This window comes from Lotus japonicus, chromosome 2, assembly GCF_012489685.1.
Source record: "Lotus japonicus ecotype B-129 chromosome 2, LjGifu_v1.2".
NCBI lineage: Eukaryota > Viridiplantae > Streptophyta > Magnoliopsida > Fabales > Fabaceae > Lotus > Lotus japonicus.
Window position 1 is genome coordinate 88268868 of NC_080042.1, and position 11839 is coordinate 88280706.

At 33.8% G+C, this 11839-nt stretch overlaps 1 protein-coding gene across 1 annotated transcript; it reads right to left on the minus strand.

Annotated features, from left to right (window-relative positions):
• Window positions 1-5353: 5353 nt before the first annotated feature.
• On the minus strand, window positions 5354-7330 carry LOC130737215 (AAA-ATPase At3g50940-like). The gene is made up of 3 exons (XM_057588972.1): window positions 6142-7330; window positions 5966-6052; window positions 5354-5877 (listed from the first exon to the last, which is right to left on the minus strand). Exons 1-3 carry the CDS (start codon window positions 7159-7161, stop codon window positions 5470-5472), a joined length of 1515 nt encoding a protein of 504 aa, XP_057444955.1. The 5' UTR covers window positions 7162-7330; the 3' UTR covers window positions 5354-5469.
• Between the last annotated feature and the right edge of the window lie 4509 nt (window positions 7331-11839).

Sequence of the window (11839 nt, forward strand, 5' to 3'; positions counted from 1 at the left end):
TCAACAACCATTGCTCATGGTCTAACACATACAATTTGTACACGTAATTAGAACAGACAAATAATGGAGCATAATCCCCGTGCATCGCGCGGGTCGTGCTCAATCCTAGTAGTAGTGGAACAATGTTCTTTCAGTCACTCACCTAATGTTGTTTTCTTTTAGATTAAGTCATCTCAGGTCAAGTCTACACAAATATTAAATATATCATGGGTTATGATTCACTCATCTAATTGTTTTATGTTAAATTGTTTTCGCAATCTAAATGTAATGAAAGTTAAAGATTTTTTTAAAAGTACAGTTCATAGGATTTGAATTCTCAATTTAGAGATTCAAACAATCAGTTTTTATTATTACGGCAATTGTGAAGCGGTGAAAGTATGTTTTTTTTTTTTATTTTAAGTGTAAACAAAGCTTTATAATCTTTTTTTTAATGCAAATTTTGAGTTGTTTTAGGTGGGTAGTGGGTTTTATATTTTGTTACAAAATTTAATTTTTTTTTCAAATATGTATACTGATGGTTTTTTTTTATAAAACAGTTTTTAATCTTTATTTGTTTTTTTATGCAGATTTTGATTTGTATTGCAGATTTAATATTGAAAAATAAAATTTGTATATTTTTTATTGGAATGATATGAGGGTGACAAGTAGCAAAACCTTCTAGAAAAAAAATCTTCCTTTAATATATTATATAGATATAGATAGATAGATTATATTGATAAGAATTTGATTTTAATTTTCGAGAAAAAACATGAATGGATAGTCTTCCAAAATTGGATAAATAAGATTCGCTCTACCGACCATAGAGGGAAACAAACAAGAATACGTACCCACCAAGCATTCATTAGGTAGCGTTTGGTATACACGTTTGAACGGGACGGAAAGGGACATATGCGTTCTGTTTCACGTTTCTCATGTTTTTAAGATGGAACGGAACAGGACACAAGACTCTATGAACGGGACATTTTGGTTCCATGAAAAAGGGTGAAACGGAAGAGAACAGAACGGAACACTCATTACAAAGACAAAATTACCCTGAATCTATTCTCATATTTCCTTAACTTATCCTTTCCTCTCCATCTCTGTTTCTCATATTCGTTTTTCTTTTTTTTTTACAAAAGTAAATTGCCTTTTCACATATCTTCAGCCTTTTCGCCTCAAGAGACTGGTTATACTGTCATTCATTTGCCACGTCGGCCTCCGCTCCGTCGCCACCGACCTCGACGGCGGAACCACCATGCACTGCTGGGTGGCCAAATCGCATAAGGGAGAGGGATGTGTGGTGCAGGAAGAGATCTAGGTTACACGGTTCACGATTTGGCTTCGTTTGCAGCGGCCTGAGCATCCATGGCGACGGATCTGGCCATTGGGCGTGATGGTCTCTTGTCGCGGCGTGGCGGAGGTCTGATGCCGGACTAGTTGCGCACGATGCGGGTGCGACTTGATGGAGGAAGGCTTCCCGGTGGCTGTGGCGGAGCAAGGTTGCTTGGCTGTGAGAGGAAACAGCCATGAAAGGGGAGAGGCCATTGATTCATTGAAGCTGCTGTTCAGCGTTAAGTTTGGGGAAGAAGCCTCTTTTTTCTTTTTCTTTTTTGAAACTGGTTTTTTTTTTATTTTTTATTTTTTAAATGTGTTATCTTTTTAGTTTTTACTCAATCTAAACGGTTCCAATCTTTTTACTCAATCTATTTTTTATGTTTATTTGTTTAAAAAAAATGTAATATGATATGAAAAAGTTATTCTATCCAAAACAATTTTTTAAAATACTTATCTAAAATATTAATAAGGGTATATGTGTAATTAACTATATGATTCTCATTTGTATTTACTAAACACAGTGTACAGAACATTATTGTCTTGTTGCTTTCCGTTCTGTTCCGTTCCGTTCTGTACTCAAGCTTCTCATAAACATGTGAAAGAAACTTTCCACGAAGAAGGGTTTTTTATACGAATAATGTTTTTTTGTTATTTGGAGGAGATGATTTAAATTAATTATTGTATGTTAGAGCAAATACATAATAGAAAAATAATAAATTTATTAAAAATTTGATATTAAAACAATTTTTTTTTGGTACATTGGAAAGATAAATTATAGTCCTTGAAGGTTGATCCTTGAACCCTTCCTCTCTCAACTCATATGTTCTTGAGCTACTTACAATTAAAAAAAAAAATTGATTCCTAAAATCAAGCAATAAAGAATATCTTGTCAATATTTAAATTTGAAAATTTTAACTAAATATTTCTTAATTTCAGCTATTATAATCACATTATCAACAAATTATTTTAATTTTAGCTATTATGATCACGTTACCATATTTTAAAATAAATATTAACAGTAAAAACAAGGTGTCTTAGAGTTCAAAAAAAACAAGGTGTCTTAATTTTGACTCAAGAGTATCGTAATAAGAAAATATTCTGCTACGATTTTTTTATTTTTATATGAATTAAGTATCTTATTTTGACAAATAAATATTATCACTATGACTCTAGAGGGAGGGAGTGTTATTAACACTGTATTTGAGACGTCCACCAAAAAGGAAAAACTTGGAGAAAGAAAATCCATTTTTTAGTTTGGTTTGATAGAAAACATAACAGGCATCCACACAAAAAAATCGCTATTGTTTGGGTTGGCTCACAAAGACAAAAGATGTGACAACATTTCAGCTAAAGAACTTGTGACTAAAGAAAGAACTGGCTGGACCTTTTTGCAAAGGTCTTTCAGCTCATTGATTGTCGCGGCCACCGCCAGCCCGCGACAATTCCAATTAAGGAGACTCATTGAGGCATGTGAGGCGTGGTGAGGCCCCCCTCCTCAGCCGCATGATCAAGGTGATAAGATTCGGGGGCACTTACATTGGGCTCCTGGGAGTCCTCATTCCCTGTGCTTTCATCCTCTTCTCTTATTCTTTTTAGCTTCAGGGAGGAGCGCAACTTTGAAGTTAGGCAGATCTCCATTGCTCGCTTGTTACCCTCCTCTGTGGTCGTAGCTCCTTTAGGTTCGTCAGGAGGGAATTCTACCGTGTAGCTTGGGTGTGGAGCCCTCTAGGGATTAAGGGGCTGCTTTTCTTTGTTCAGCCAGAGGGACCTGCATTTCTTGATGTCAGCTTGCTGAATGTTGGCCTCTCCATACTTGGTATTGTCATCTGCTAGGCTAGCACAGTCTTTGATGATGATTGGTTGTTGGAGGCGAATGTCCTCTAGGATGATCCCAAGGTCTCTCATATTCAAAGGGCCCAACCCCGACTGTGGTTTTTCAGAGAGGAGATCTATCCTTGTGAGCCTAGAAAGACGGATGTGAACGCTCATTTACAAAACACTTTTTATTCTTACAAATTTTTGAGTTTTTCTAAAACTCTAAGATTCTCTTATAATTCTCTCATTGATTTGAGCGTCGATGTGTCTTCTAAATATAAAGCCCTACGTGTCTAAACAGTTCCACCGTGTTTGCAGAGCCTCCTGATTCTAAGTGTCACCGCAGAGAACAAGAAGAACTCTCAAGTCTCAATCCAGAAAAAGCATTCGCTAATATGCAAACAACAATGATTTCTTAATTTTTAGTATTTGAATAATTTTTCATTTTTTTTCTTTTAAGTTTTACTCAATAAAATATATTTTACAATTTTCACGCTCCTTCATTTTCTTTCGGACCAAACACACACAAAACCTTGTTTTAACCTCATTTTATGTTCTCTTTATTTTCTTTCTACCCATCTTCTTTCGCAGTTTTTCTTCTCTCATCCAAACAAAGAGTAAATGATGCTCTTCAACTGAAAACCCCCAAATCCAGTTTTCCCCAAATCATCGAACTTGAAACCCTAGACACCTCAATCTCTCCCCACTCCAGCCATAGCCAAAATCTCAAAGTCGATGCCAAGTGCCCTATTATCAGCAAGACGATTCACGGTATATGCACCACTACACACTCCATTGCTCTTTCTATTTTTCCAGCACACATAAAAAAAAACATTTTTATTGTTGTTGTTGTGGTGGGGGTGTGGCAATTTGCCATGTTTCGTTATTGATGTTGTTTGAACGAAGGTTGTGTCTTTTCCTGTATGTTGTGATGCCTTGGTCTTTGATGGTTCTGACTTTGCACTTTCATGTCTGTGTAAGTGTAACCAGTTATGAACATTGTGATGATATTAGATTAATCATAAATGTTGGTTAATGTGTGTTATTGGAACTACATTAAAGAGATGAAAATGAGCATTAGTGTGTTTAGGAGAGGCTGGCACTACTAGATATAAGCTCTTTCTTTACATTTACTTGTCTACATTTTAAAATAATGTTGCTAATTAATCTGCAAATTGGTTTGAGATTTTCAAGGTCACTGGTGCATCTGTGAATTGGGATTACTACTTTGTTACTTTGGTTTGTTTTTGTTCTTTTTAGTTTAATTAACTGAGGATCTTTATTTGCAGAAAAAGGAGAAAATCTTTAGTTCACAAACAAACAAATTTATGTTGCTTCTACAACAACAGAGATACAACCCTCTTGATGGACAAACACTTGAAGTAAGTCAAGTTTAAAGTTTATCATCTATACTTGATTATGAATTTACAATTGTTTGAGAGGACTGAATCAAACATGTTTGTATTAAAATTTGAATTTCACTACTCTGTACTACTAAAAAAAGAGAAGGAGGCAACGATTAGACTAGATCCTGACTTAATATTCACACCTTTAGGAAGATGAGGAATAAGATTGAAAATTTAGTCTTGAAATTTATGTTTGAAATGCTAAACAACATTGCATTATAAGGAAGCTGCATTGGTTGGATGCATGTTATCGATTTAAAATTGTTCAGGCTGCAGTCCTAGAAGGACAAAAGATGAGTGTGGTCACCATCTATATTTTTAAGGTAAAAAGTGAAGCCTCATAATAAAAAGGGAAGCATTTTTACTTGTAAAACAGTATAGGGTTCCTTCTCATGCTTTCCCTTTCAAAATGTTTCAGATATTCGGATTAGAAGTCTGTGCTAACATTTTGGTAAGAGATAAATGATAAGATTTTTTAGGAGGGCAGAAAAAAAAAGCTGAGCAACAGGTTGACTCATGTTCTGTGTCGTTCTTTAATGAAGTTTAGGGTCATGTTTGGTTGTTATAATAGTCAAGTGACCAACACCCCTTCTATTTTTTTCCTAGGCAGTGTTGCCAATGTTGTGAAAAGCGAGATTCTACATGGACCGGAGATGGGGGTGCAAGGTCGTAAATCATAGAGTCGTAAATCGGATCGTAAGATTCTACCATAAGTGTAAAAATATACTTAAAACATATACATATCCATAAAAAGGGAAAATATCATGTAAATTCTATCACTAAACTAAAGTTGAAATAAAAACTCATAAGACTAACACCCAAATAAGTCATAATTACTAAATCATAGCCTCAAGTGTACAAAGGAAAACACAGAAGAAGAATAGAAAACTGTAAATATCCAGTAAAACACAAAAGAAAACAATGAAACATAAAATCATCCTAAGAAATCATGAATGTCTTCTGACTTTTTTGGTTCTCTTTGCTTTTCCATCTCTTTGAGAAATTTCAGCAGTTCATCTAAAGCAATATCAGGATCTTCATGTCTTATTAACTGCTCTGCCACTACTGCAGGGGTGACCTCTATTTTCTCCTCCAATAGAAATTCAATTTGTTCAAAGAGTGGATGATGGTCTTCAATGTCAAGATAATTAGAAGCTAGGATTCTAAATGCCTTGGCTTTAAGGAAGGAAAGATTAATGTGCATGTCCATACGACCAGGTCGTAGCAGTGCTGGATCTATTCTGTCTTTGTGGTTTGTTGTAAATATCATAATTTTCTCATCTCCACTGCCTGACCACAACCCGTCCATGTAATTAAGCATGCCCGACAAACTAAACCTCTGCTGTATTTTGAAAAAATACTTGAAGTTATATACATGATTCTAATATGTAAATCAAAATTGCAGTTACAAAAAAAAAAAAAGAACAAACCTCATGAACATCATAATCCATAGATGGAGCAGGTAGACCGTCCATGTAATTAACCATGCCCCGTGGCGGAAGAAATCTCCGAGGCAGCTGTAATTTTGAAAAAATAATTGAAGATGTTATATTCATAATTGTAATATGTAATCAAAATTGCAGTTACAGATAAAAGAAGAACCAACCTTTGGTGTTTCAAGAAGGTCTTGATCCATAGAACGAGCATGTACCTCTTTGTTGCAGTCTATGTCTTCAATCACTACAATGGAACGTTTTGGTGTGTCACACACCAATCTCTTAAGAGTCGAGTCAGATTGAATCGAGGTAAGTTGTATATCGTACACATCGAATTTCAAATAATTAGCCAGAGCCGCAATGAGACTAGATTTTCCAGTTCCAGGAGGGCCATACAAAAGGTAACCGCGTTTCCACGGTTTTCCCACTTTTTTGTAAAATTCCTTCCTCTTCAAGAATCGTTCTACATCATGAATAATGGTTTGCTTCATCTCAGGGTCCAAGGCAAGTGTCTCAAATGTGGAAGGATGCGATAACACACTTGGTTTCCAACCCCCGCCATTCCAGGAATAGATCTTAACATCCCTTTCTTCAATTTTCATAGCCTCATAAGTTTTAAGCACATGCGGTATGTACTTATCTATTGCTTTCTCTCTGTACTTCTTATTGAATGTTAATTCCCACGCACGCTTCTTCTCGTCCTCAGAGGAAAACTCAGAAGAAAACATCCACTTAGTATCATCATCAGAAGAAATCTTTTGAGGTTCAACACATAGCCTCCAAGTAAACACGGTGCCTTCAAATTCGTCCACCACATCTTGTCTTCCATCCACCGCAAACTCAAGGAGGTTGTTGCTCTTGTTTCCTAGTTTGCCAACTCTGAGTGATGTGTAGGTATGGGTTATAAGGGTGGGCAGATATTTCTGAGCAGCTAAGTAAAGCTCATTATGAGTTTTAGTGTCATTCCAATATTGGTCAATTTTGAGAGATAACTGATCTTGATCATTTAGTTTGCTTTTGGCGAATAAACCATAAAGCTTTGAGACTATGTAGGATTGAACTTGTTTGGGTACGAGGTCGTTGATTACTGTTCTTAGAAGCATCATGAATGTGGAGAAGGCAGCATATAACTCGAACCATGATGATGCAAATCCAAATCTTGAAAGCAAAGAAGATAGAGGCGATTTCATGGTGAACGCTTCTTTTGAACTGCAGAAAATTAGCCAAGGCAGATGAGAAACCCAATATCCCTCTTTATAATGGTGTCTACTGTCTAGGTTAATGTGAATATTTTTAAATTTTTCATCGATAAAATATTTTGTTGCTACTATATCTCTTTAAAAATGTTCAAAACGTATTTAACATTCAGAAGTGTTAGTTTCATGTTTAAAAAAAACAAAGTGTTAGTTTCAAAATTAAGAAGTGTTTTTTTAGAAAGAAAAAAAACACTTTGTATCTAAAAAAGAAGTGTTATATAATAATATTTAAATTAAGGTAATTACCTTATTTTAAAATAAAGTAATTAGAGTTATGAAATCAATATCAATCAATATCAATATCAATATCAATCAATCAATATCAATCAATCAATCAATATATATTAGAAAAGAAGAACTTTTATCAGGCTGATTTGATGAGGTGTCATTCTCACGTTAATTCTGAGTGACGTGTCATTCTCATAAAAAAAATTTCAGTGTCATTCTCAGGTTATTTCTCATGAAGAGGTTAATTCTCATAAAAAACTACATTTTAAAATTTTAGATTTGATTAGGATTTAGGTTGTTTATTTCTTGATTTTATCTTAATATATTTTTGATTTATTTTTAGAGTATTAATTAATTTTTATGGTATTTTTATTGAATTTTCGGATTTTTAATTAATTCATGATTTTATGAGTTTTTATTGTGATTTGCTAGATTTTGATAGTTTTTATCTATATTTATTTAGTACCTTTTTAAATTTTAGATTTGATTAGGATTTAGGTTGTTTATTTCATGATTTTATCTTTTTTTTTTTTCGAAAGCAAAATATAATATATGATAAAAGAGAGGAAAACAAGACAGTAGCCACCCCATGAAGAGGAGAAGCTACTCGCCCTCTTCAAAAACAGCAGAGGGAGCAGAGCAACAGCTCTATCAAAAAATCACAAACGCCCTATACAACACCGACCAAAAAACACACCCTCCCCTGCACAACAGAAAGCCCACCAAAACAAAACAAACAAACCTAAAGAGAAAACCCCCCACAAAACCCCAAGGCCAAAGCAACCAAACAGTGAGGTCGAGCAACAACCGCAACCAGAAAGACCAACCCAAACAAAGCTCAACGCGTCGAAATCTGAGCCGCGATCTGGTTTAAGGCAACGGTATCAGAACAAGAGTACTCTAAGCCCAACCGTTTCCCCATCAGAAGAGCACTCCTTGCTCTAGTCAAAATGCCTCGAGGAGCTGAAAATTCCGGTGGCAAGAGCATCAACTGACGGCCTTCAGAAGGGTCCTCTGCTAGCGGGCAAGAGGAAGGTGAGCCCTTGTGAATGCTCACCTCTTTGACTCTGCTCTCATTCTTCCTGGGCCGACCTCGACGGCGAACATCCTTCCCTTCAGGGACTCTACCGACAATACCACCAGCTAACCGAGCTCTGCGACCCAGTATCCTAGGGCGCCCGCGTCTCCTAGGCAGGAGCACCTCCTGCCCATGACTAGCCTCAACCTCGGCCTCCCCAAGATTAACTCCCTCTCCAAACTCTCCAACCTCGCTAACCCCCACAGAAGAAAGAAGCTGCAGAGGCGAGGAAGGCAGCACCTCATCCAAACCAAGACACCCAACACCAATTTCAGGGAAAAGAAATTCAACAGGGATTCTTTCCCCCAAAAAGCAGCCACGATCCAGCCCCCTCAGCTCTTCAAAAGGAGAGGTAACAGACAGACAACACTTACCTACAAGAGCCTCCCTCCAAGATTTCTGTCCACGAACGCTAGCCTTGAAAGGATCGGCCATCGACGCCGGTGAATCCTTGCCGCTATATCCCTGAGAAACAGAGCTTCTCGACTTGTCCCTAGGGAACTTCGCCGGTGCCACCGAAAGCGCAGCTCCACCCACCCTAAGGCCGTCAAGAACGTTGACTGCAGAATAGGCTTGCTCCTCAGAGAAGAAGCGAACGAATCCAAAACGGAATCGCCGCCCAAACTTGCGATTCCGCTGAATGAACACGTTCGAAATCTTTCCGAACATAGCGAACAAGCCTCGAATATGATGGTACCCAATCGCCTCCTCAATGCCATCCACGAAGAGGGTAGAGACGCTCCGCCGTCGCACTGAAGAGACCCGTCCACCTCTGGTCCTACTTTCCCAGTCGTTGCTCCCTCCGCATACGAAACCAGAGTCGAGTCACCAAGAGCACCCTCTTGCTCGTCTTCTTCTGTCGCCTCTCCTTCTTCCGCCGCGCCTTGCTCGCCAACGCCTCCAGCCGCCGACAAGTCTGTTTGGGTTAGAGAAACCCTAGCAGAAAGAAGGTTCATAATTGCTCGTTACTTTTCTAATAACCTTTTCTAATAACTTTTCTTCATGATTTTATCTTAATTTATCTTATTATTTATTTTTAGAGTATTAATTAATTTTTATGGTATTTTTATTGAATTTTCAGATTTTTAATTAATTCAAGATTTTATGAGTTTTTATTGTGATTTGCTAGATAAAAAATATTTTTATCTTTTAAATTTTAAAATTATAAAATCCGAAAATATTGTAAAATAGAAAATCTTAAAGATTTTATTTTGAGCAATTAATATATTTAATCCTTTTTATCATTGTTTTTTGAATAAATGATGAAATCATTTTTTTTTCAAATTACGTATTCTGTAATTTGATTTTTAGTTTACTTGGAATCCCAAAATAGAAAAAAGGAAAAGTAATAGTAGATACATAAATCACAAAATAGAAAAATATGATACGTAAAAATATCACATATTCGAAAGTCTAAAAAATAATTGGAGTCGTTTATTTTTCATTCCCTTCGAGTATTTTGTGCAATGATCTCATTATACTAAAAATAAGATTTTTTTTAGATATAGATAATAGATGAACATGATTTTGTATCAAAATAAACTTCTCTTCATTTTAATTATAGTAATTTAAGATAAAATCTTTTTTTAGATATAGATAATAGATGAACATGATTTTGTATCAAAATAAACTTCTCATCTATTTAATTATAGTAATTTAAGATAAAATATTTTTTTAGATATAAATAATAGATAAACATGATTTTGTATCAAAATAAACTTCTCATCTCTTTAATTATAGTAATTTAATATAAAATCTTTTAAATTGACCATGAGTATTTAATTTTTTTCATAATTTAAAGAGATAATAAAAACGGTTTCAAGATTTGTTTTGTAAATAAATTTAGTAAGGAATAATCTAAGGTAAATCTTAGATAATTAGGGCAAATCTTATAAACAACCTAAATCCTAATCAAATCTAAAATTTAAAAAGGTAATAAATAAAGATAGATAAAAACTACAAAAATCTAGCAAATCACAATAAAAACTCATAAAATCTTGAATTAATTAAAAATCTGAAAATTCAATAAAAATACCGAATATATATTTTATTTTTTTATATCACACTTTTGAATTTTTTTTTTCAAATATTATACCTGATTTATTTTAAAAAGGATTTATAATAAAAATAATTTTGAAATTTGAATTCTCATTCACTGTTTGAAATTTGAAATTTTCAATTTTTATAAAGATAGGATAACCAGAATAAAAACAAACAAAATTTTATTTACTTCGAAATTTTCAGTCACATAATTATATATAAAATTACTAATATTTTTGCAAATCCAATAAAATAAATTTGATATGTTATTTAATTAAAGATGATGATAATGATTTCTGATATGAATTTTTTTAGTTAATCATTCTTAATATATATGGTAGTCAAAATAAGTTAAATCATAATCATAATTGATGACAATATTTTTTATAGTTTTTTTTTACGGTCATTTTTTTAGTTCTGAATTGACTATATTATTAACACTTTCCTAAATAATTTTATCACCCAGAATATCACCGCAAGATCAATCAAGAGATGATGAATATAAATAGATAAAGCATATATTCTACATAAACTTCAATATAAAATTAATTTTAATAAGATCTCATTGGTTTGCAATATAATTTCATGTTAATTTTTTGTACATAATAATAAAGTCCATTTTCATTTTTTGTGAAAATTGCAGAGATAAAATTTTCCTACGGGGAAGAACATTTTAACAAGAAAATACTCTCATGTTAAACCTAATAGAAAAATAAATTTTATATGATTTAAGTATATTTTTTATAATTTTTAAAATGATTTTATGGTTAAAATATATAAAAATTGTTTGAAATTTTGGAGATTGTGTGATATTCGTTGTGGTTTTGTTTTGTTGAGTGGTTGTGCTTCCTTTATATATCATTTTGGCTTATAAAAAAAAAGTAAAAAAAATGACAAATATTGGTTTTAGTATATCAATTTTGTTATCTTTCAAAAAAATTGTTAAGAATCATTGATACATGCTGAAATTATAATATCAAAATTTGGCGTGCAACGCACGGGTAAGAAACATTAGTACTTATTTAATGGAGAGGAAATTTAACATTAAATACTTCTAGATAAAAAATTAATATAAAAATAAATTTTAATAAGATTTCAACGGTTTAAAATATAGTTTCACACTAATTTTGTACTACATAAGAATATAGTCTACTTTTATTTTTTATACAAATTACAGGGGGAAAACTCTCTTACGGGGAGGAAAATTAAAAAAAAAATCTTTCTTAAACCTAATAAAAAATGAATTTCCATATAATTCTAGTATAT